The 26,411-nt window shown below is 45.3% G+C and overlaps 2 protein-coding genes across 2 annotated transcripts in view; both read left to right on the top strand.

The window, feature by feature from the left end:
- LOC147233272 (dynein axonemal heavy chain 5-like) overlaps positions 1–13,331 on the top strand; it is a 58,142-nt gene extending 44,811 nt beyond the window's left edge. The window contains exons 72-86 of the mRNA XM_086148521.1: positions 23–127; positions 242–380; positions 484–598; positions 903–1,093; positions 2,106–2,227; positions 3,334–3,483; positions 4,174–4,419; positions 4,539–4,758; positions 5,636–5,841; positions 6,305–6,508; positions 10,094–10,309; positions 10,480–10,692; positions 11,258–11,410; positions 11,551–11,782; positions 12,507–13,331. Of these exons, the coding sequence (XP_086004647.1) occupies positions 23–127; positions 242–380; positions 484–598; positions 903–1,093; positions 2,106–2,227; positions 3,334–3,483; positions 4,174–4,419; positions 4,539–4,758; positions 5,636–5,841; positions 6,305–6,508; positions 10,094–10,309; positions 10,480–10,692; positions 11,258–11,410; positions 11,551–11,782; positions 12,507–12,658 (2,664 nt within the window). The 3' untranslated portion in view covers positions 12,659–13,331. The remainder of the gene's footprint in view (positions 1–22; positions 128–241; positions 381–483; positions 599–902; positions 1,094–2,105; positions 2,228–3,333; positions 3,484–4,173; positions 4,420–4,538; positions 4,759–5,635; positions 5,842–6,304; positions 6,509–10,093; positions 10,310–10,479; positions 10,693–11,257; positions 11,411–11,550; positions 11,783–12,506) is intronic.
- An 11,989-nt stretch (positions 13,332–25,320) lies between these two features.
- xirp2a (xin actin binding repeat containing 2a) overlaps positions 25,321–26,411 on the top strand; it is a 63,006-nt gene continuing 61,915 nt past the window's right edge. The window contains exon 1 of the mRNA XM_086147920.1: positions 25,321–25,706. Coding sequence (XP_086004046.1) covers positions 25,494–25,706 — 213 coding nt within the window. The 5' untranslated portion in view covers positions 25,321–25,493. The remainder of the gene's footprint in view (positions 25,707–26,411) is intronic.

Below are 26,411 nucleotides of genomic sequence, written 5' to 3' on the forward strand. Positions count from 1 at the left end.
GATAACCATGTTGTAACATCAGGAACTGGAGAAGGAGAGGACAGATCTCTTGGAAGATGTTACATCCAACAAGCGGAAGATGAAGGAGCTTGAGGACAACCTCCTCTACAGACTGACAAGCACACAGGCAAGTTAAGGTCACAATAAACTACTCAACGGAAAAAAAAACAAAAGATAAACTTTTGGATACTTCCCATTGTCACATTAGTGAGTCACTTTGGCACATACTCTGTCTCGGCAGGGGTCACTGGTGGAGGACGAGAGCCTGATTATTGTGCTTGGCAACACCAAGTGCACATCAGAGGAGGTCACCCAGAAACTCCAGATTGCGGCTGAAACTGAGATCCAGATCAACGCAGCTAGGGAGGAGTACCGACCTGGTTAGTCACGCCAAATGACTTATGGACAGAATCTCAAATGGTCCCTGGCGAACCGCATCTTGCCATTTGCAAATGATTGCATTTGGGTTTTGTGTGTGTCCAGTGGCCACCAGGGGGAGCATCTTGTACTTCCTCATCACAGAAATGAGTATGGTGAATGTGATGTACCAGACCTCCCTGAGACAGTTTCTGGGGCTGTTTGACCTTTCCCTGGCCAGGTGAGAGTCCCTTAGAGTCCCTTTCTAAAACTATAAACATATTTTACCATGAGGATGGTGCAGTGGTGAAGTGGTCAGCACTACCACCTCAAAGCAGGAAGGTTCCCAGCTTGATTCCAGGTACCTTTCCGTGTGGACTCCCTTCGCCGTCTGCATTGGTTTCCTCCAGGTTCTCCAATTTCCTCCCACAGTCCAAAAAAATGGAGGAAATTCATTGGGTACCCCAGCTAGCCAAGAAGGAGCCTCTTGCCCAATGACAACTGGGAGATTTGACCTTAATAGTTTTGACGTTCTTCTCCAACAGGTCTGCTAAAAGCCCCGTCACCAGCAAACGCATCGCCAACATCATAGAATTCATGACCTTCGAGGTGTACAAGTACGCTGCGCGTGGCCTGTACGAGGAGCACAAGTTCGTCTTCACCATGTTGCTCACATTGAAGATCGACATGCAGAGCAACAGAGTCAAACACGACGAGTTTCTCACGCTCATTAAAGGTACGGGGTGTGTTTAGAAATAGTGTACGAAAGCTCAGCTTTAAAATGGCAACATCTGCTCACTGCTTTGGAAGGACCAGAATGTTGACGCTCAGGTGCTTTCCCCTCCCTATGAATTATGAGATGGTCCAAATCAAGCCCCAAACACTCAAGACTGACCAAAATCAGGAACTGCAGATTTCAGATAGTGGTGTTTACTGACTTGGAGAGTAGGTTGCCTCTTGTGTTTCCTCTGCTGAGGCTGATTTGATGTGTCAAAGCCTCCGGTGGATGTTTGATCCCTGTTGACCTTTCCGCTTAAAACAGAAAGTCCAGAACTCTGTAAGCTGCCATGTGACTGTTAGATCGGAGCAATAAATCCATTATCCTGTGAAATGTATTTTCATTTAACTTTCTGGCACTGCTGTCAATCCATGAAATTATGGTTAGCAGCGGGTGATAGCAGAATTATTTAATGGTAACAGTGGGCCTCCAGCAAAATGAAATGTCCAACTACCATGACAGATTTGTCAGTGGAGATTCTCAGTCCTCCATGTCCTTGTCTATCACTGTCAGATCTTGCTGTGGAAACCGGACTCTCTCCCTAAAGATGGTCCTCCTCTTAATCCCAGAGGTTTTTCAGTTCTTACAGAGCGTGGGGAGATGCCAGTGTATTATAGCTGGGGTCAGACATTGGTCAAAGTTGAGAATGTTCTTCATGTTTATGAGTGAGTTGTTGTGTAGCAGTTGGGTTGAACGGGGGTTGCTGACCTCAACAGGTGAGTTGAAGGGTGCAGATGGATCTGCGACCAGGTGTGTTGATCTATCTTGGGACGGAAATAAGCATGGATTCATATGTCGGTGAAAGGTTGTGTCCAAGATCCAAGTGAAGGTCCAAAGATGGCTTCTTAGACTCCTCTTTCGTACCACCTGTTGTTTTCTCCAAAGAGTGAGCGTCCTTGTCTATGATTTCATGTAACAGATAGCTTTGTTTTATTTTAAACCTTTTTAAAGGCGTGTTTGTGTGATCCAGGTGGTGCTTCTCTGGATCTGAAGGCCTGCCCTCAGAAACCAGCCAAATGGATCCTCGATATGACCTGGCTTAATCTTGTGGAGCTTAGCAAACTCTGGCAGTTCTCTGATGTAATGGACCAGGTACGACACACACACACACACACACACACACAAACACATAATTATGCCACAAGAACCTTCACCTGCTAAATCAGCAAATAATTGTGATGTTCTCTCACAATCATAGCCAGCCTCTCGCTGCTCATTAAATAATCCTTGCTGCTCTGTCCTGCTCTTGTAAGCAGGTCAATACCCGTCTCATCATGGTGCCATCCATCATTTTCCACTACACACACACACACACACACACACACACAAACACACACACACACACACACAGTAACATTTGATGTACAACTCATGTGGATTTAGTGCAGATGATGAAGACAGAGATTAACAGCTCTTGGGTCAATGAATTCTGCCTCGCAGGATAAACAAGGGAACGATGATGGAACCCTGGGGAGGGAGGAACGCAGGAAAAGCCTTTTTCTTGGATGGAGGAATGAATGAATGATAAAAAAGGTGGATGAACAGATGGATGGATGGATGGAATGCAAAATAGATGGGTAGATAGATAGAAATGTGGATGGATGGATGGATGGATGGATGGATAGATAGATAGATAGATAGATAGATAGATAGATAGATAGATAGATAGATAGATAGATAGATAGATAGATAGATAGACAGACAGACAGACAGACAGACAGACAGACAGACAGACAGACAGACAGACAGACAGACAGACAGACAGACAGACAGACAGACAGACAGACAGACAGACAGACAGACAGACAGACAGACAGACAGACAGACAGAGTTTACCTGCAATTGATCTATACACATCAAGTCTGGGTTTGTAATAAGAGCAAGAAAAATGAAAGTGAGTGTGTGTGTTTATATGCGGGTATAAATGATGGTTGGTAAGTGAGGCTGTGTTTTGGGTTGTTTAATGCAGCAGGTTGTTCGATTAGTTTAGATGCATGATAACACCTCTTTGCCGCCTGCAGTCCCTTGTTGCTCGTGGAGAGGGCTGTGATTGGCCCTCGGTGTTTGTGTCTGTGGTATTAGCCTTTAGCATGTATTGAAATCATCCTGCCTTATTTGCTGTCCAGATTTCAATTTCATGGAAGCAAATAAAACATTTGTTTGCTTTTGATTTCACGTATGGACACTGTCCTTCTCAGATAGGACGCCACGAAAAGCAGTGGAAGCTGTGGTTCGATAAGGAGGCCCCGGAGGAGGAGGTGCTGCCCAACAACTACGACCAGTCCCTTGACTGCTTCCGACGGCTGCTCCTCATCCGCAGTTGGTGTCCTGACAGGACCATCGCACAGGTAAGTAATGGAAACAAGACTTTTAAATACCAAAGCTTTTAAAAATGTCTTTGCCCCGGGATCCCAGATGTATGCAAAGAATATTGGATCACTGAATGGGTCAGCAATGCTTCCTAAACCTGAATCTCCTCAAATGGCTCCCTAAACATCCTTCTCTAGAAGCTCCCAGGGCGAAGAGAACAAGAACACCTCTTTCCAGGCCATGACTTTTCGCCCTTCAGGCGCCCTCATGTCATTTTGCGGTGTTTAAAGAAGGAAAGACAACATTTTCTGCTTTTCGGCATTAACCATGCCCGCTTCACATTTCTGACCAACCATACGATAATTCTCTGAGACCTTGTGGGAAAAAAAAAAAGTTCTGCTCAGATGATGAGTCCAGAACAACCTGCGAGAACTCCACAACCAGAGGAGGACAATGCCATTTTGTTCACTTTGAGTGTGAGAATTGATTTCCTGCTTCTCAGGGAGGATGTAGAGGCCTTGAGAGGACATTCACTATGAAAGTGTTTAGTTTTGAGGTACTAGGCCTTTGAGTCCAAGGTTAGAGCTCTTTTGTTCTTCTCACATCCTGGAGCTCCTTTGGGGTTTGAATTTCATAGCAAAGCAAAGCCATGTTAGTGTAAACTCTTAATTAGTTTGGAATGCTAAATAAACATCCATCCCATTCATCCCCCCTTTTTTCTCCTGCAGGCTCGTAAATACATCATGGACTCAATGGGGGAGAAGTACGCCGAAGGAGTGATCCTGGACTTGGAGAAGACCTGGGAAGAATCGGACCCACGGATGCCTCTCATCTGTTTCCTGTCGATGGGCTCGGATCCCACTGACTCCATCATCGCCCTTGGAAAGAGGCTGAAGCTGGAGACAAAGTATGTCTCCATGGGTCAAGGACAAGAAGTCCACGCTCGCAAGCTTCTGCAGCAGAACATGGCAAATGTGAGCACGCAGTGTGAAGCTACTTTCTGCAATGTCTCACGAAAATCGACTCCGCTTTTAAGCTTGCAATCATACCCGGTACCTCCGAGAAACATTCCTCTCTTGCTCCTTGTCCACAGGGTGGCTGGGCCTTGCTCCAGAACTGCCACTTGGGTCTGGACTTCATGGACGAGCTAATGGACACGGTGATAGAGACCGATTTTGTCCACGACACCTTCCGTCTGTGGATTACCACGGAGGTCCACAAACTCTTCCCCATCACCCTTCTGCAGATGTCGATCAAATTCACAAATGAGCCTCCGCAGGGCCTCAAAGCGGGTCTGAAGAGGACCTATGGAGGTATGCTTACGTTATTTATCTTCCAAGTCCGAACCCTTTCTGAGAATCTCCCTCCGATTGTTCGGCTCCAAATATGGTCTGAATTGCGGCAGTCGGGAAGTTTCACAATGCCGTTTTAAGCGATCAGAAAAGATGGATGCCTTCGGGCACCTAAACAAAGCGGAAAAGTGACAGAGGCTGGGATAAGGACGTCTTCTGGTCCGCCCTGGATGGACACGCTGCTGGACTTTGTGAATGTTTCCAGGCAGAAGTGAAGCCAGATCGTGCACAGTTTGTCATTTCGCAGGACTCGGGTGTGGGTCTTCAAAACTAAGACGAAATAGCCAATTTGACAATGTTTGATGTTTGCATATATTTTGGAATCTTATTTGTGGACGCACACACACACACACACACACACACACACACACGCGCACACTTAATCACCTTATCATGCACAGCACTGGAAGGGCTTTCACTTTCCCTTGATTAAATAATGTCACTGCAGTCGTGCCCATGAGCCTTGTATAGTTCCCAAGTCTTCATTAGTGTTTTGGAAGGATGTTTGATTTATTTCCCATCAGGAAAAGAAAAATAAGGAGAATCTGGAATTATTTTATAAAATTAAAACCGCGCCGGGAGCAAGTGTGTCAGACATCAAGCGAGTTGGTTAAAAATGGCTCCTTCTGCAAATATTAAAGGGAAATGTGCGGACATTTTCTGCTCTCTCCTTCTTCAGTAATTAGAAGATTGACTGAGGCTGCCAGTGTTTATACCACGTCACCCAATTCTGCCTTAGGCACAGAGTAAACTTCTCGTAGCTGCAAGGCGTTGAAGTCACGCCTCTAAATATTCTTTTCATTTCACTCCTCTCATTCATCCACGTCTCACTCACCAGGGATCAACCAAGACCTCCTGGACGTCATAAACATGGCCCAGTGGAAGCCGATGCTGTATGGGGTGGCGTTCCTTCACAGCACAGTCCAGGAGAGGAGGAAGTACGGCCCCCTGGGGTGGAACATCCCATACGAGTTCAACCAGGCTGATTTCAATGCCACCGTTCAGTACGTTCAGAACCATCTTGACGTCTTGGACGCCAGAAAGGTAAGAACAACTCATAGAAAACATTTGTTTTCATTATTTATCTCTGCTTTTACGGTGTAAAAAAAATAGTATGAATTAGACCTTATATGCATCTTCTTTTCCTTTTGGCTGCTCCATTCAGCCAATCATCTACCAACGTCTAACTCTCTTCTCTCAAACCAGTTGACTTCATGTCCACGTTCCCTCCATCCATAAACCTCCTCTCTGGTCTTCCTCTAGACTTCCTGCCCTGCGGCGCCAACCTCAGCATTTCTCTACCCATATCTTCACCATCCCTCCTCCGTCCATGTCTAAACCATCTCATTTTGACTTCATCTCCAGAACTTCTAACATGCACTGGCCCTCTGATCGACTCATTCCTGCAGCCCGGCTGCTCTCAGCTGCGTCCTCCACACCTTTCCTTCGATTGCGGATGATACTCTGGCTATATATGTATGTATAATCACTACCTTCCCCCTGTCAGGGTGTTTCATGGAACACGGTACGCTACATGATCGGAGAAATCCAGTACGGTGGCCGCGTGACTGATGACTACGACAAGCGTCTTCTCAACACCTTCGCCAAAGTTTGGTTCAGCGAGGACATGTTTGGGCCAGAGTTTGTCTTCTATAAGGGCTACAGCATCCCAAAATGCATCAACTGTGAGCAGTATCTTAATTACATCCAGGTGAGAGAATCTTGGATGGATGTTTGAGGCGGGCGGTTGAATTTGAGTTTCACCAATAAGTTTATACATTGAGGAAGGCTGTCTTGAGATTTGCAGGAATGAGGGGCTGCATTGCGTTACATTTAGACAGAATTTGGCAACACATTGCTATTTATCCACTGTTGTTGGTTAAAATGACCGGAATCGCATATCAGAAAAGAAGAAGAGATACGTTTATTTAATCACTTTCTGTCCGCCGGTGCATTTACCCAACCAGCAGGGAGCCGGTTCAATATGCTGTATACACAGTTATTAGGCAAGTGATTATTTTGACCATATCATCATTTAATCCATAATTTCCAACTCTAAACTGTATACACTTGAATGCTTGGTGGATTTAATGCATAACAGGTGATGTGTATTTGTGTAATGAGGGAGGGTGTGGCCTAAGGAGATCAATACCCTTTATCAAGGTGTGCATAATTATCAGACAGATTCTTCCCCTTAAGCAAAATGGGCTCTTAACCGTCTCTGAAAAGTCAAAAATTGTAAAAAGTCTTTCAGAGGGATGCAGCACTTTTAAAATATCTAATACATCGGGGTGGGATCACAGAACCGCCAAATTTTTTGTTGCAAATAGTCAAGAATAGGGAAGAAAAATATATTAAAGAAAAGACTCAAATTAACCGCCAAACATTTGAGAGGAATCAAACATGAAGCTACCAGGAACCCGTTAACATCCAGTGCTGCCATATTCCACAACTGCAACCTACCCGGGGTGTCGAAAAGTACGAGGTGTTCAGTTCTCAGAGATATGGCCAAGGTAAGAAAGGCTAACATCTGAACAAGACCCACAAGTTGAACTGTCAAGAATGTGACAAGAAATATCTGAAGACAGATTTTTTAAAGGTTTTGTGGACTGATAAGAGTGACTCTTGATGGGTGGGCCAGTGGTTGGACACAGAGCTCCACTTTGCCTCAGGCGCCAGCAAGGTGGAGGTGGGGTATGGGTATGAGCAGGTGTTATTAAAGATGGGCTAGTTGGACCTTTTTGGGTCTAAAATTGACTCAAAATTGACTCTCAGACCTACTGCCAATTTTTAGAAGACACTTTCTTCAAGCGTTGTAACAGGAAAAAGTGCAACACTCCATCACGTGCATCAAAGTAGTCCACTACAAGGCTGGCCAGTAAAGGCCTTAAAGATGAAAATCTGATGACATGGCCCCCTTCTTCATCTTACTTAAACCCCATAGAGAACTTTTGGGCTCTTCTTACTTGTGAAATTTACAGGTAAACGTACACCTTTCTGAACAGTGTCTGGGAGGCTGTGATTGCGGCTGCACAAAAAGTTAATTCTGACCAGATCAAGAAACTGACTGACTGTGTGAATGGAAGGCTTGTGATTATTATGGAAGGAAGGGTGGCTATATTGGTCACTGATGTTTTTTTTTTCTTCATTTTTTTTTTTGACATCTTAGAAATTTGTAAATTGAGTTTGTTTATTCTCACTTTAACAGGTTTAAAGTAAATACGTGAGATGGAAAAATCGTTTTCATTTTGTTGCAAAATAATTCTGCACACTAATAGTTTCCTCATAATGGTGTACATATAGATATTCTCTTAAGAAAGCAAACCCTCAAACCCGAATATTTAAAGAGTAAAAGTGAAGATTTGGCTAACATTTTGGATTGACCAAGAGCATTGTACTTGTACAATAACAAAGCAATGAACAATGAATCCTCAAATATAAGATGCCACATAACTGCACGCAATGCAATGTATGATAATCCCATGACTGACGATTGATGTAGATTAATCATTATTAATTCAAACTTAATGCTTCTTTAAATTTTTTTTTTGTTTACATTATGTGAGGCCCAACATTTCAAGAGGTCTGACCAAGCCAAGCCAGGCCTGGTGATGGCCAAAGTCCCTGTTTTCCCTCTTGCCGTTGACGTGGTACTTTAAGCAGGATGTGCTTTGGGCAAAGGCACTCCTTCCTGCAGAGTGTGACAGTCACTTTTTATCGCTCCATTGTCCCGCTCTGGGATTGTTTAGACTCAAACTTGCCGCAGAGCGGTCGATAAGTTGTTTAGAGACGTCCATCAACATGGAGGGGGTTTTGCCACCGGATGAATCAGTGAGTGGGGTTTTGAGTCATTTTGCGCTGTGCATGTGATAATTGCATTAAACATTCAAACGAGTCATGTGAATTAATGAATCTGGATTACAGACCTCATTTTGCTATTCAACAAAGGCCTTTTTGTCTGTACTGCCCCATCATCCTGATACAGGCTGGCCTGAATCATTTCAAATACACATGAAATGTCAAAATTAAGATGTGTGTGTGTGTGTGTGTGTGTGCACAGGAGATGAATGCGCATGGCGACAAGCTTACTCCCCGCTAACGCTTCTCAAACAGGGGATGACAAACACACATACATATGAATGTGCATACACACATTTCAACATGTAATTGCTTCTTTTAACTGTTTGTAATATTGTTCTGTCTGTAACTTATTGCTGCCTCTTGGACAGGACTCCCTTTGTAAAAGAGGTTATTAATCTCGACGGGACTTTTTTTCCTGGTTAAATAAAGGTTAAATAAGAAAAAAAAAAAACGAAAAAAAATGCATTCACACATTTACCAGCCTGGCCTTTTTCTCCACCTTCTATAAGTTTGTATTTTAGCTACATCGCTCAAAAATGGCTATCCCTCTGTGTGTGTGTGTGTGTGTGTGCGCGGCAGGTGACACACTTGCATTTGAAAATAAACGCAAACACACAGCAAAGATGTTCAAATTCCCCAAATGAACTAAGGCTGCTCTGTTCAAATCCCACTATGACAGTTCTTGTCCTTTGTGTGCACTTGGCTTTCTCTTCATGTCTGAAGACTTGAATGAACTGTGGTGATAAACGTCTTGAAGATAAACTCATAAATCCCACTTGTGCCTCCCCCCCCCACTCCCCTTTCCCCATGCAAACTCTGAGCTTTGCCGCATCAGCAAAGGAATTATCCGGTGACACAAGTTTGCTTGCCAAGAGGAAAAATTCAACTTGCTGACATGCAAAACGACGGTTTCCTCCCCGCTGTGTTTGCTCTTGTTGTGGCTCCTGCCAATTATGCTGCCGTCGGGATGCACGGAGCCGACGGTGTCCCCGGGAAAAAAAAAAGCCCGACGTTACGGATCGCAACAAAACCAGCCATCGCGAAAGTCAATTCGCTGTGAATTTCCCCGGTTTTCTTTGGGAACCTCATTAGTCATACCGCTGTTACAGACGCTCCTTCTCCGCATTGCTGTCGTGAGCCTTTGAACCAACAAATGCACAAACACAAGTTTCTTTGAATATCTAACCGCAGCTCCCGTCTTGCGTCGCTTTAGCGAATTCTCACCGAATTTTTTTTTTTTTTTTCTAAAGCCTTCGAGCCTCAAAGCGTTTAAAATATAAATGAGGGAGAAACACAAAAACGTGTCGGCAGTCCAGCGTAGGCCGTACATAGCGGATGGCCTACATATCCACGACAGAACAGGGTGTTAAAGCAAAAGCTTGTCAGATTTTGGAGATGGAAAGTACTTTATCCTGGATTGACCTCTTGCTTCCAGAGTCTACCGGCCTACGACACCCCGGAGGTGTTCGGTCTTCACCCGAACGCCGACATCACCTATCAGAGTAAGCTGGCGAAGGACGTGCTGGACACCATTCTCAGTGTCCAGCCCAAAGACAGCTCCTCCGGGGGAGGCGAGACCAGGGAGTCCATGGTCTCCAGACTGGCAGACGACATGCTGGAGAAACTGCCCAAAAACTATGTGGCCTTCGAGGTAAGCGTGTGTGTACATGAGTATCTCTTGCCACTTCTCACCGTCAGACACCGTAGAACCCCTTTGGATGTTCATAATCGTGTTGTGTTCCTAATTCCGAATCCTCATTTGGAGATTTGAGAGTCCGTCCTTGGTCATTTCCATGACAACAATGCTATTAACCTCGCCAGGTGAAAGAACGACTCCAGAAGATGGGCCCTTTCAAGCCCATGAACATCTTCCTGCGTCAAGAAATTGACCGGATGCAGGTGGTCATTGGTTTGGTCCGAAACACCCTGACTGACCTCAAGCTGGCCATCGACGGGACCATCATCATGAGCGAGAACCTCCGGGACGCTCTGGACTGCATGTATGATGCACGCATTCCGGCGCGCTGGAAGAAGGTGGGTGGAGAACCGTCTGATTTTCATCTTCAGACAGATCTCCCTCTGCTTATATCTGCATGTTAGAAGCGTCGCCGGTGTTTTTGATTATCTGTCTGACCTTTGCTAATGATGTCGCCGCAGTACCGCGCAGCACCGGGATTCAGAACCGATTGATTTTCCGCATTTTTCAGAAAGGAAATAGCCACCGTGAAGCTCATCAGAAGATCTTTAATCGCTGTAGATTGATAAAACAAATAAAGAAATAACATGATCTGGGTGGGCCAATGTTGCTTCTGATCAACTCTTGGTAGCTTTAGATTATCTCGGAGTAAATCTTATAAAAAGATGGATGGGTGAAACCTGCGACTTAAAAATTGCGTGGATGTTAGAATTTTGCAGCTGATATGAAAATGTTCCACCTGCCGTGCCTCCTCCGGCACTCTTTCCTGTTTTGTTCTATTACGGTCTCCTTTTTTTTTTTTTTTTTTTGCCTTTCCCCGGCTGCACTGTGATTCACCCCAGATCTGTGTGGGTGTCAGCTTTGTTTTTTTGTACATTGTATGTCCCACCTCCCCCCCCCCAGGTATCTTGGGCCTCCAGCACTCTGGGGTTCTGGTTCACGGAACTGATCGAAAGGAACAAACAATTCCAGACTTGGATCTTCGAAGGGCGGCCCCATTGCTTCTGGATGACGGGTTTCTTCAACCCGCAGGGGTTTCTGACTGCTATGAGACAGGTACCGCACCCCCGGGCTGCTACCCGGTGTGCAGAAAACTCGGCGAGAAACACTCGGTTGCGCTGATTTGTGCGAGCAAAATAAGGAATAAAGGTATTTTTCGATTCGCGCCGCGCTGAAGCAGTCGATCTCCCTCGCAGGAAATCACCCGGGCGCACAAGGGCTGGGCCCTGGACTGCATGGTGCTGTGTAATGAGGTCACCAAATGGATGAAGGATGACATCAACCAGCCTCCCGTGGAGGGGGTGTACGTCTACGGGCTCTACCTGGAGGGGGCCGGCTGGGACCGCCGCGGTTGCAGGCTCCTCGACTCCAAACCCAAAGTCCTCTTCGAGATGATGCCCGTGATCCGGATGTTCGCCGAGAACAACGGTAAGAAGTTACCTAAGACCTGCTCGGCCGCATTTGTTAGTCAAAATAATTTTTCAAAATCTTATCGATGAGCATTATTCAAGTGCTGGGAAACAGCAGCGTGGTGATGCATTGGTTTGTTTTTCTGCTTCTTCATTTCTTATCTCAACTTTAAACACACTCTGCATTGGGTAGTGATAAGTTACAAGGCTGCGGCACTTTGTTGCTCAAAATATAAAGCGGTTTCTCTGGATTTAGGTTCAACACGAAAATGTAAAAATTGATCCGATGGAGGATTTGGGGGTTGAAAAAAAAACAAACTTGACAGTTGATCATCTGCGCTCATCACGACTTGTATTTGTCATGAGGTGTGGCTTCGGGGATTCTTTTGAATACACAAAATCCGTGAAATCAGGAACGGGTCGATCGGAGGGACGGCGCACGTTTAGACGTTCTTGAGATGAAGTCGGACGGGGACAGAAAAGAGACGGCGACGATCCGGGTGGAAGGAGTTTGTTGATGTTGGATGGAGGCAGATGATTGGCTGTAGAGACCCATGAAGGAAACGGAAGAAGACATGAAATAACTGAAATCGGTTTAAATATTGGCCCGCCGCTTTCCAATTTAGCAAATCTTATTTGCATCTAACCTCCTTCCTCATTGGTAAGGGATTATAAGAAAGATTTAATCTACATTCCTAAAATGGGAAGTGTCCCAACTTGGTCTGCTGGTGTTTCTGCTGCAGCGGTGAAGGATTTGCGCCTCTACTCGTGTCCCATCTACAAGAAGCCGGTCAGGACGGACCTGAACTACATCGAGGCCGTCGACCTCAACACAGCCGTCGCTCCAGAATACTGGATCCTCCGAGGCGTGGCGCTTCTCTGCGACGTCAAATAATCACCCGGCGGCGAAAGGGTGGCGCTTGACACTGGCAGTGAGCAGATTCCCACAGTTAAGACTCAAACACTTTTGTCATCCAATCACTTTATTCTGACCTTTCTTTTGAATCTATTGATACATAATCACAGGCTTAGAAGCAGACTTTACATTTTTAATATTGTTCCCAAACAGAATAGCACAAGTTTGTCCTCCTGCGTTTTGAGATATGGCCCAGCATAAGCATCTTTACGAATTCATCAATATTTTAAGTTCTTTGTTAATCACGCTTGGGGAAATTTTCTCTCTGCATTTTAACCCATCATGGATAAACCAGGAGCAATTGGTTGCGGTCCATCAGCGTCAGGGGAGCAGTTAGGGGTTCGGTGTTTTGCGTATCAACACTTCGACACACTAGGAGGAACCGGGAATTTTTTTGTTCCAACGAAGATCGTTCTACCTCCTGCGCCGACGCACCGTCCCTATTCCCCGCTTAAGTTGTTTTTTTTTTTTTTTTCTATTTATGGGCCTGTCTATTAAATAAGTCTGAGATGCAGTGCTTCTTCTGGCACCTTGTTTTACAAACAGGTGAAAATGCCATCAAAGATGTGCTTTTCTCTCGTAAAAATTTTGATTTGTCAGATTTTATTCGGGTGTAAAAAATCCCATCTCTGATTGGATTCATGAAATAAAAAAAATTACTATCCCAGTGTGCCGTCCTTTTTTCTGCGTCCGCTGGCAGACGCCCAGCCTCGACCAAACAAAATCCAAAATGTCCTTTGTAGAACAGGATCCATGAGATTTATGATTTATCTTGGTAAAAATGATTGCTTAATTATGCAAATTGCCAAATTAGGTGACTTTAAATGTTAAACCACAAACTGGATAAGCTCCTAATGATCATCTTGACTAAATTATGGTGAGCAGATTTTGATTTCCAATTAAAAAAAAAAAAAAAGAGGACACTGCTCCGCCTCCTAATTCAATGATATGAAAAGTCTCCTCAAAGACGCCTTATTATTTTGATATTAAAATCATGCAAAAATAATATTGCATAACAACCAAAACTTGCCTTCTGTTTTCTTTATCGGTATTCTGCTGCAGAGCTGATCTCACCCACCATTTTTCAGTCAGTCAACAAATCCGCGCAAGTATTTGCAAAGAGACTGTGAAATTGTGTTGCACAAATAGAATCACTGTTGCGGTAGTGCTGCGCGAGTACTATGTGTAACGCACAATTTTAAGTGTAACATCCATAATGGTCCTTTGGAGATGCAATGAAGACTGGACACTTTTACTTGTTTATAAGCAACAACCTAAGAAAAAAGGACGGTTACTCATTCAAAAACCAAAATTGAAGCTAGCCCGAGGACCGAGCCTTTGTTCAGTTTTCGCTTCCTGGTTGAGAACTTCAGTCCCTGCCCTCGACACAAACAAATCATAGACGCTTGTTTATTTCCTCCTCCTCCGATTATTGCGAATATATTACGGTCTATCATGGGTGAGCGTGAAGTTTATTTTGATGCTTAACTTGTGCCGCTTGTTTTATTCTATGTTTTTTCAACTTGACGGTTTCACTTCTTGTTATCCTGACTTTTTCCTCAGGGTGACAAAATGTATGGTTGTTTCCCCCAATATTATGCTTCGAAAAATGTATCGGATACGATATGTTGCACTTTCCTTTTTCCTTTTTACAGTTAAAATATATGATCTGTACTTCTAACTAGCTCAGCAGCACAGTGGGGGGGCGCCATCACGCAGGAGTACTCCCCTTAGTGGACATAATTTAAGATTATACCTGTCCCAGACATGTACTCTTGGTACTCAAACCAAGTACTCTTGGTTTGAAATAAGCATGAGCCGCTACATTTAAAATACTAATATTTAATTACAATGGGAGGTTTGTCACAATGTACTTTGAATTTATTTTCCACACAATTTCATACAGACCTGAACCGTCGGCACTTGAGGTTGTGTTGTGTTTGCAGGTCAACTGTTTGGGTCAGAGACCTTATATCAGGTCTGCTGCAACAATTATTTCCCCAATGCAAGCCTTTCTTAAATGTTAGGTCAGTAAAGTTTAGATGCCTGCAGAGCAGAAAGTCTACAGTGTTTGTGTTTTTTTTTTTTAAACACGATGCTTAATGGACAGAGGAGAAAGGTATTTGCTTTTGCTCCAACGTTGTACAAGAGTCATCATACAATCCAGGGTGCATTTGCAGAAATGTAAGACTAGAAATGTGTGAGAATAAGCTTTGACAACTGTGATCTGTCATTACTAAGGTTAAGGTCTGGGATCACTTGAGCGTGTTCTGCCTCGCAGATCCGTGTGTCTGATCAGCCCAGATAACATCGTGAGAATGAAAAAAAGCGGCTATTACTTCCGGCTTAAAGCAACCTCATTCGACACAATCTCAACATTTAATGTCATTTTAAGAGTCGATTTCAAGTTTCTGGAATAATCAACTCAAACCTTACCTCCGCTGTTTATTGCAGGCGGCTAACACATGCAGGGTAACAATAATTTACCATTATGTGCACATGCCTGTTGAATATACCAACAATACATTATCAATGTTAGTTGAAGCCGGGAAGAGCCCGAAATAATTACAAGATAGTGAGCTGTTGTGGCGTCATGGTGTTATGTCGTGTTGTGAACAGCAGAGGGCAGGCATGCAATTGAGAACTATGAACAGAGCTGAGAAGCGAGAGATCCGGAGGGTCCGGTCTTTTCATACACAAATTGTCTCTGTTATCAAAACTTGTTTCTAAGGCGATTTTTACAGCGTACATGGATAATTCATAAATATATGATGGAAAATGTGTGAAATGTTCTCTCCGATCGCACGAGGTGTGGCTGCACCGGAGGTCGTTTCCTTGCACGCGTCAACATATTTGGCCAAATAAAAGCCGAAATATGGTGCGAGAAAGCGTTCAATCGTAGTTCGGGGCTACTTTCACTTTCTATTTCTGAATGATCTGAAGCTAAAGCCCCATCTTTGGCACCCTGCACCCCCACTGCTCCGGCCCCATACCGGCAGGCAAATGTGATCTGATTAAAGGGTCAGACTCGGAGCCAACTGGAAGACTTTTGCAATCCTGTGATTTTCCAAATAAACCGAAAAACCTGTCCGCCACACACAGCGGCGATCCGCTGCTGATCTCATTGCGGTCGCAGCCAGCTGCTGAGAATATGGATGAGGATCTTCAGTCAGTTCAACTTTTAAGAAGAGGAGAAAGTGGTGGTTGAGTGCCGGTCAGGACGACAGATGGCATCCCCTTCTGCCCGCGCCGTGGAAAGAACGCCGCAGGCGGCGCCCCGAGCCGAAGCAGCCAGCCACGCGGCGGAGGATGATCTCAAAGCTCCCGCTGCCTTCCGTTTTGAAGACGTCGAGTTCGAGACAGCAGTTTGCTAAAGCGCCGTGCAACCCGAGATTGTTCGGGAATTAATTTCTGTTCCTCTGAGTCTTGCGGTGTGGGAGTATTGCAGCTCCAAACTGCACATAAAACCTATTTCTTTTCTTTTGTTACTGCCGTATCTCGAATTAAATTTCGATCGCAGCTGTGAGCAGCACGTTTTAAAATGGTATTTTTAGGCACTTTCCGCACCTCAAAAGACTGCTGAAAGTCAATTTTCTCCTTTTCACTCATAGAAGGTGAGGTTGTCTCTCTCCGTCGCTCTTGAATGACCTGTTGCGCTGTAAGGGACTCCAGGTAGGAGGTGAAGCCGGTGTAATTGGAGGAGTGAGGCTGTCACCTGACCTTTAGCCTTATTGTTTCCCTGTGTGACATGAAAGTGAGCAGAAAGTATCGCGTGTTGGAAAGTGGAAGCAAGCGGTCGACGCCGCCAACACGGGTCGCCGTCTGATTGCGCCTGATTCTCAAGATTGTATGAACTTTAAAGGGGGTTGTTGAAGCTTTGAAACCGCATCCTGGAATTTATTAATATTTGAGAACCTGTTACAACTTTGAGATGAAAAACTCCCTTTTTTTTCTGTTTAAAATCCTGTGAAATTAATACAGTTCTTTCAGATGTGTACTGTCTGTGTGAGTTATCTGCTCTGATGGTTTTTGAAAAATCACCATGCAGTGAGGAACAGTAAACACCCCAAATTAGAATTTTATTTCAGGCAGTGTGGGGCCTCCTAGGAGGATGGTCCCTGGTTCGATTCCGTTCGTGCCTTTCTGCGTGGATGTCAATCGGACGACTCCGAAATCGCCCAACTGTGCCGACGAGAGTCCGTCCTCGTATGTGGCCCTGTGATAGATTGGCGACGGGTCCGGGGTGAACCCTGCCTCTTGTAACCCATTGTGAGAATTTTGTTGTTGTTGTTAAAGCCCTCAGAGAAATATACCTTTTTAGCCACCCGAGCTCAAATCCAATGGAACAGGTTGGCAGGGTCATTTTAGTTTTAGTTTGTCGTCCGCACTTTTAAAATGGCAACAGTCGGAATATAAATGGACCCTGTGGTGGAAGCAGAATTCCGACTTTAATATTTACCTTCGTCGGGAGGTCTCGCCGCAGTAACCAAGAGATGCTGAACATACTGAAGAGGCTTTGTTTGCCGAATGACAACAGTGCCTCACAGAAGAGCTTAAACTTGCCAAGGATGGTAATTCAATACAAACAGAATTCCAGTTCATGGGTACGCTTTGCTTTTTAGAAATCGTATATGTAGCCAATCAAATATGTCAGTTCTGGACGTATGTAAAGAAAGGAAGTCAGGCGTGAAGTCCTCCAAAGTTGGTTGTCTGCAGAAGTAGTTTACAAGGTGAAGGAGAAAGAGCTGGTAAGTGTTGGCTACAAAAGAAAAGATTGCAAATTGTACCGCCTGATAATAAAATATTTAATCATCTCTGCCGGCGCGCGCTTTAATTTTCATTTGGAACAAGATGAGCTTGATCAAAGTCCGCCGAAAAATTAGGTCTGCGACTGATCTACGCGTGACGGCGCAGAAACAAAAAGTGAGCAAGGAGCTGCTGCTGCTGCAAAGGAGGAAAGTGCAGAGATCCACTGCTTTTCCTCATCTGGACACGGCGTAGCAGCCGCCAAGCAACACTAGCATCATGCTACTGTTGAATTTATCTTCACGTTAAGATAAACATAAATAGAGACAATTGGAAGAGAATTAAAAGATAGAAGGAAGGTCCGCTATTCACTTGTTTATCAACTGAATAGCATTGGCTAAAAGCTAGCTAAGTCACCTTGTTATCGCGAAAAACTAGCTAGCTTGCTCGCCGCTAGCTGTCGCAGTTTGCTGTTTGTCCCCGGACGTCTGAAACCTCTCCCCGGCATAATGACACACCGATGAGCCAGGCTTCCCAAGGCCTGCGACTTCAGCCTTTCATATGTATTCCAGCTAAAAATACTCCCGGAATGCAGTAATCCTATAATGTCAACAAAAGCGCCAGAGAGAATAATGCGTTGGAAGCCGCAGCGGGCTCTCCTGGCCCGAGTCTTCAACTGGTTTTTAGAATCTGTGTTAAGACTGTGAAATGTTTTTTTTTTTTTATTTTTTATTTTCTATTTTTCCACGCTTGTTGGAAATTTAATGGGGCCCTCTTGATGCCGGAATTCCATAAAACACGGAAATAAGTCCAGAGCGAAAATAAATAGATCTACCGTGAGGCAGATTTTTCGGCAGTTTAATTGATTCTCTCCGTGCGGAAAAAGCATAACCGTGCAGAGCACTCTGATTACAACGTAAGAAGTAAAATATAGGGTGACAAAACAAGTCAAACTTTGCTTGCTGTAGTCTTTTAAGAAGTATTTTTCACCCTAATACTACCTGTTCGGTGAAAGTGTCTTGTTTTAAGTGTGTTTTGATAGCAAAGTACACATTAGACTCACCATGCCTTCTGTTTATGTTTAGCTTTGTATTTGCTTTATGCCACTAGAATAGATAAACGGAAGTTATTTCCATCTTGCTATCAGGGGGATCATACTAATGCCACCCCCTCCCCCCCCAAACACAAAACAGTAAAAGGACGCAGTGTTTGTACCCTGGCGTATCTTCACCAGAAAGCCTCTTTGAAGCCCCGCCGAGGCTGACAGCCTTTCTCTCCGTATTAAAGGAACGTAGTAATGTTTGCTCCTGCAACGGATTCCACTCAGCCCTGCAGTTTGAGCAGTATGCCTGCGCTTCCTCTATTGAGAGCTGCAACGCGGCGGGGAGGCGGGATAGTCCAAGGGGGAGCATCAGGGATCCGCTCTGAGCCTTTTCATATTTCTGCCAGTTAGAATACATGTGGTATGGATGAGAGGATAGCGTGAGGCTGCAGGGTCATAGCAATGGAGAAGGCTGTGCACGGGTGGAGAAAAGTGTCAGGTATGAAAGGAAAGGTGTAGAAGACAGGTGGGAAGAACCATGGTGTCTGGTTTGGGGGACACTGAGATGAAGACAGGCGGCAGCGGAGATGAAGATGTGGAGGTTCTCTGAGCGTGAACAGGTTGGAAAGGATCAGGAAGGTGTCTGTTAGAGGGACAGACCGTATCCACCTTCTGGAGATAAAGGAAAGCTGAGATGGTTTGGACATGGACAGAGGAGGGACGGTGAAGTTGTGAGAAGGAGGAGGCCTGGAGAAAGACCAGAGGGGAAGTGAATTGACGTGAGATGGGCTGGATCGGACCTGGGCATTTTACGGCTCGCGGGCCACATCCGGCCCGTTTTGCGTTTTTATGCGGCCCGCCAAACTACTTTCTTTGAATAAACACTGCTCAAAAAAATAAAGGGAACACTGAAATAACAAATCCTAGACCTGAATCAATGAAATATTCTTATTAAATACTTTGTTCTTGACATAGTTGAACGTGTTGACAACAAAATCGAACAAAAATTATCAATGGAAATCAATTGAGTGTGACTAATGGAGTTCACACTCAAAACAAAAAGGGGAAAACACACTACAGGCTGATCCAACGCTGATGTAATGTCCATAAAACAAGTCAAAATGAATCAGTGTTGCTTCCTAAGTGGACAGTTTGATTTCACAAAAGTGCGATTGACTTAGTTACACTGTGTTGTTGAAGTGTTCCCTTTATTTTTTTGAGCAGTATATTTTCTTTGAATGTATTTTCAATCAATATTGATTTTAAAAACTTATTTTTCCTTTTTATTTTTTTTCCTTTAATTTTTTTTTTCCAAAATAACGTCGGTCGGTACGTTTATATTATTATCAACGATCTTAAAATTGAAACAAAATGCCAAAAAATTGAGATGTTTAAATTGCCATTTTTATTTTGTTCACCTAGTTGGCCTTTGCATAAAAAATGTGTCCCGCCAGCCAAAATAATTACCGACCCCTGGACTAGATGGAGGCAGGTGATAGACTGTGGTGACCCCTGCAGGGAGCAGCCTAAAAGAGAAGAAGATGTCCACCTCCTCCGACCAAACCACCAATCAAAGCGTGCAGCTCAGAAAACATACGTCCAGAAGGTCAGGTCCGACATGTCTTTCTTTGTTTTTGCTTTTCCTCCTCTCATGCATTTCCCAGAGACCCTGATTGATGTTGGATCCAGCTCGCTGTCGCCCTCCGGCTCCAAGTCCTCTGAAGAACGATCAGATAAATATCTCACAACCGTTCGTTCATTAAAGCTGGATTATCTGGATCGCAGCTTGGCCCCGTTTTGATATTTCTATTAGAGCGTCTCCGCTAAACTCACCCCTCCGCCATCTTTGTTTCTCTGCCAGCTCGATACCGAAATGCCAGTCTCTCCCTGGGCTTCCTTCGCACCCTCCTCTACGTAAGGGGTTAAAAACCGCGGCTCTCGGCGCCGCGGAGGGCGTGAGAGTCAAACGCTGAACGTGACAGGATGAACAGGCAGGAAACCAGAGTGCCATTTTCCATTCCCGCCACGCGGAAAACCCTCCCCGGCCACAGAGAATGAACAATATGCCGGCCGCTGCCAGGGAGGGGGTTATTGGGCTTCCTTGATTTGTCTTGGAATAATGAGCTTTCTCTCCTGCCCCGGACCTGAACTTGACGGGTGTGTGTGTGTGTGTGTGCAGACGGAGGTGCGAAACAGAGGATGGGCATAGCTGAAAGCTGTTTTCCCGGAAGGCAGCCAAGGTTCCCTGATGACCAGATGATCCAAAGTAATGGGATTACTACCTTCCCTTGCTTTTTGTTGACACTGGTGTCACTTGCATGGCAAAACTGCACCCCTCATGCCCCTCCCCCCACTCTGGTGTGTGTGTGTGTGTGTGTGGGTGTGTGGGGGGGCAGTAATTATTTCCTAAATCAAACACTGTCTCCTGCTGATATTACAAATCTATATCTGGTCATAAATCCAAACAAGCTGCGATTTACCACCAGCGTTGCTTGCACTTTGGATTTAGATGACAAAAGACCGACATCATCTCGGAACACCATTTATTACGGCGTATTTGATTTAGTTGGGTGTATTCAAGGAACTTAAAAAGGTATTAATTACAGCCACGACGGATTTGTGATCGGTTACATCACCGGTTAATTAAAGATCCAATCTTTAGAGTCGGGATTTGGACGGAGACTGAATGGGAGGAAATGTTGTGCCTCTATTTTTGTAGGGCGGCGTGTATCCCCTGGGGCGGGAGAGCCGGCTCCTCGTGCTGAACAGAGTCGTGGCTGCAGGAGCGTCGTCTGGACCCGACCCAGCCGTCGGGGAGGAGAAGACTAACCTCGGAGCAGAGGGGACAGACACGGTGAGCTCGCTGCTTTTAAAGAAATTTTAAAAGTTAAAAACCCGGAGGTCTGAAACCTTCTCGTTATGCTTTTGAATTTTGCCATTGTGTGAAATGTTGCTTTTAAACACCATTTGCCGCTATTCTTGTGTTCTTGGCGAATTGGTCGGTTGATTTGTCTTCAAAGTGTTTAAAAGGGGTTCATTTATAGTTCACAAAGCCAATGTTGACTTCAGCAACCTCAAAGATAATCAACTTAAAGTCTTACAACGTTAAAAATATAGATAAAATCTAATTTACACCAGCAGTGGTTAGAAGGTCCTCGGTTGGATTCCCAAAGGGGAGCCTTTCTGTGTGGGGTCTCCATGTTCTCCCTGTGTCTGTGTGCGGTTCCGCTGGGTTCTCCGCATTCCCACCACGGTCCAAAATCTTGCAGGCAGTTCAGAAGAGACCCTTCACTGCCCAATCTGTGAATGCGTAGATGAATTGTTGTATGTCTCGACGTCATGAGTGAATCTCCTCTGCTCCTTTTGCCTTGAGGGGTCATCTCAGTGAATCAATTTTCTCCATCTTACCCGATTGTCTGTATCTTCCTTTCTCACACCAGCTAACTTCATATTCTCTCTCACTACGTCCATAAATATTCTCTTTGGTCTTCCCCAAGACCTCCTGTCTGTCAGCTCCAATTCCAGCATCCGTCTACCAATAGGTTCACTATACCTCCTCTGTACATGACCGAACCATCTCAGTCTGGCTTCTCTGACCTTCTCTCCAAAACATCTAACAAGTGCTGTTCCTCTGATAGACTCATTCCTGACACTGTTGGCTCTGGACATGATCTCCACTCCCTGTAGCCTCACCGTTCCACCTGGGTTCCTCTCATTCGCACACATATATTCTGTCTTGCTGTGACTAACCTTCATTCCTCTCCTCTCTAGATTTTCCTCAACCTGTTCGATGCTTTCACAACAGATCACAATGTCATCTGCAAACATCATGGTCCATTGAGATTCCTGTCTCACCTCATCTGTCAGCCTGTCCATCACCACTGCAAACAAGAAGTGGCTCACAGCTGATCCCCGACAGAGTCCAACCTCCACCTTGAATTTCTCTGTTAGCCCTACAGCACACTGCACCACTGTCTCACAGCCAGCATACATGTCCTGCACCAGTCTAACATACCTCTCTGCCACTCCACTCTTCCTCATACAATACCAGAGTTCCTCTCTTGGCACCCTGTCATTATGCTTTTTCTAGATCTACAAAAGCACAATGCAGCTCCCTCTGACCTACTCTGTACGTTTTTATTAGCATTCTCAAAGCAAAAACTGCATCTGTAGTACTCTTTCCAGGCATGAAGACATAGTGCTGCTCCCAAATGCTGACTTCTTCTCTCAGTCTTGTTTCCACCACTCTTTCCTATAACTTCATTGTATGGCTCATCAGCTTTATCCCTCTATAGTTACTGAAATTCTGTACATCCCCCTTGTTCTTAAAAATGGACACCATCACACTTCGTCTCAATTCTTCAGGCATCTTCTCACTCTCTAAGATCCTGTTGAATCATCTTGTCAGAAACTCTACCGCTGCCTCTCCTAGACACTTCCACACCTCCACAGGCACAGTATATCATCAGGACCACCTGCCTTTCCACTCTTCATCCTCTTCAATGCATTCCTCAATTTACTAATCTACTTTGCTACTTTGTGGTTTGAAATAGTCACCTCATTTCCATCCATTTCCTTCTCTGTCCTTAATCCTCCTTTCCATCTCTAACTCTCTCTTTTGCCAGCCTGTGTAGATCATTCTCTCCCTTCTTACTGTCCAACAGAGCATACAAGTCACCGTGTGCCCTTTGTATTGCTTTTGCTACCTCTATCTTTACGCTGTATCTCGCTGGACTCCTGTCTGTTCTCTTCAGTCCTCTCAGTATCCCACTTATTTGCTAACCGCTTTCTCTGTATATACTCCTGCACTTCCTCATTCCACCACCAAGTCTCCTCATCTACTTTCCTTCCAGATGATACACCAAGTACTCTTCTACCTGTCTCCCTGATCATATAAGCTGTAGTTGTCCAGTAATCTGGAAGTTCTCCTGACTTCCCAGAACCTTTCTCAACTCCTCCCTGAAAACCATACAACACCCTTTTCAGCTTCCAGCACTTTGCCCTCTGCTCTGCCTTTGTCCTCTTGATCTGCCTTGTCACCAGAGTCATCCTAAAACCCACCTGTGGGGCATAACCCCTGACAACATTGAGCATCACACCTTCAATTTCCAGTTTCAGACTCATAGGTCTAGTTGACATTCTTTTCACCTCCGGAACATTCCTAAAGAACCCCCTCCTTCAAGATAAGACCTACTCCATTTCTCTTCCTGTTAGTATCATGATAGTAACTAAAAAGCTGCTCCTAAGCGTCTAGCCATACTACCTTTCGACTAGTCTACTGGACAGACAGTATATTAACCTTTCTTTTCTGCATCATGTTAACCAGCTCTACCTTTTCCTGCCATTGTCCTAATAATCAAAGTCCCGACTCTCAATCCCAGACTCTAGCTTTTCTTCTTTTCTCTCTGCTTCCGAACGCACCTTCCCCCTCTCCTTCTTCAACCCACAGTAGCCCAATTTCCAGTGGTACCCTGTAGCTCATCGACACCTGTTGCCAACCCAGGCGTCAACCTATTTGGTAGGAGATTGTTAGGTTCGATTCGAATGGTTGGTTTTTGCAAAGGTTTTGCGACGGCTGCCCTTCCTGAAGCAACCCTCTGCATTTATCCGGACTTGGGACCGGCTCGGGGAGGCACTGGCCTGTACCGCCTGGTAATTCCAATAAGTGAGGGAGAGAGAGTGAGTGATTGTACGTCTACATGAAGTGTGAATGAGAGAGCAAAAGTTGTATGTCTATGTGACACGTGAATGAGTGTGTGAACGGTTGTATATCTATTTGATATGACATGAATTACAGGGTGAATGGTTGTCTGTCTCTATAAGTGGCTCTGTGGTGAACCGGTCCGGAGTGAACCCGGCCTCTCGCCCAATCACAGCAAGAATAGGATCTGACCCTTTCTTGACCCCGGGTGCAGGATAAGCAGTATGGATAACAAATGAGTGAATACAAGTTGAAACCATTGGATTTTTGGATCAATTTTAAGTTTCATCTGATGCTCTGAGATCTCTGCGGAAGATTTTCATACCGGCCGACCCTGAGAGCAGCCTGCAGGGTATCAGCCCGCAGAAATGGATTTTCTAAATAAATGGAAAGGATTGCTGATAAGGAGACATGACACGGCAAAATATATAAATATGAAATAATGCCTTTTGGGTTCCCACTCGGCCCAGCCCGGCCGTCCCATGTGTTCGTTCACCTGCCATTGATTCATTTCTGCAGATCCGCAGTTTTAAGAGCAAACTGCAAACAAAGCAAACGAAGAAACATCAGCATGTGATTTCACCCTCTGTGTGTAAAATTGTCCTCTTTTTTTTTTTTAGGGGTAGGGGCACATCATGCATGCATGTTTATGTGTGTGTGTGTGTTTGTGTGTGTGTGTGTGTGTTAATCCTCTTGTGCACCAGGTGGGGACTCATCTGCTCTCCGTTGTGAATCATCATGCATTTCAAAACAAGGGCCGAAAGGAAATGCAAAATAATATGTTTTTTTAGCTTCCGGCGAATGTTTCTCAGTTTCCAGGGAAACAAGAATTTCAAACTTGAAGCTGCAGAATGGGTGATACGTCGCTCCTCTTCTCCCTTGTTTTATCATTTTTTTGGCCCCCCCCCTTACCCGGCATTGTCTTTTTTTCCTCCTTTTATTTATCTTTTATTTTCCTAGTCGTCACTCCTTTGGCCTGCTCACATATCTCAATATGCCGTCTGAGCCCACATGTAGGCTCCCGTGTGTGTGTGTGTGTGTGTGTGTGTGTGCGCGCGCATGTGTGTGTGTGTGTGAGTAATTACAGGGCAGAGAGGAGAAGGGAGGAAAAGAAAAAACTTCAGTGAACTTTTCTCCTCCTCTTTCCTCCAGACTTCTCTGCGTGCCTGCATCGTTCCAGGAGCTTCCCAGACAAAGAACTTCATCTCTGCCCGTCTTCCTCTCAGAAGGCCCTCACACACTTCTGCTGCCTCACACACTCTCCCTCGAAGCCCGAAGGGAAAAGGAGAAGGGGGGGGTGTGGAGATACGGTTTCCTCTGCAACAATGGAAATTCAATCAGGAAATGGCGAGGAGGTGGCGAGCGCGGCGCCGGAGAACCCGGGCTCCGTTTCCCGTGGTCATCGCGAGCCGCAGGTAGAGGCGTCGGAGGATCCGGTGCTCAGAGAGGACCTGCAGGCGGCCAAGAGGATTGAGAGGTTCGACATCCCACTGGACAGCCTGAAGAGGATGTTTGAGAAGCCCGCCGCGGCGAGCAACGTGAGTACTCAAAACTTTGCGTGGAACTTTTCTGTGCAACGGAGCAGACAGATCTGCTGCGCGTCAGGTAAAAGTAGAGTTCGGGGGCCGGAGGGTCGAAAAGTCACCCCGGGGGTCGTGCATCTGGAAACATCTATCCGGTTTCGCGGCGTTGAAATTGTACACTGAGCCGTCCGACGGCCGGTGACGGAGCTCACGTGTGAGTGATGAATCCGCCGGGAAGCCGTGGGCTGATCACTGCCGTGCTGCATATTTAAAGGTTTGCATGGAAAAAGGTTGCGTTTGGATGTAGTTTCCGCTCATAACCTTGGCTCGTTGTTTAGTTTTTGGTTATTTCTGCTGTGAAGGCTCTCGCAGGCTGAGCCGGAGAACGGCATTTTCTCTCACACATTTTTTTTTTTCCATCTCCTCCGGCTATTTCCAAAGGAAAGTTTCGAGTCCGTCGGATGCGGAGCGAAAAACCCCTCCCATTTCACCCGCGTCCAATGGTGAGACGGACTTGTCCGCGTGACCTACTTTTTGAGCCCGGCGTGGTTTCCACATCAAGTCCAACCCGTTTCAAAAAGATCTGGGTCGACGAGGTTTGGAGACCTCCCAGTCTCCAACATCACGTTCCAGCGCTCGCTTTGCGTATCCCGGTCCGCTGCGCCGGGTATTACCTTCAGAATGGAGTCGCAATTCACGATCGTGTTTATCGATCGCAGT

This window comes from Fistularia commersonii, chromosome 6 (assembly GCF_037954325.1).
Source record: "Fistularia commersonii isolate RoL2024-O1a breed Wild chromosome 6, RoL_Fcom_v1.0, whole genome shotgun sequence".
NCBI lineage: Eukaryota > Metazoa > Chordata > Actinopteri > Syngnathiformes > Fistulariidae > Fistularia > Fistularia commersonii.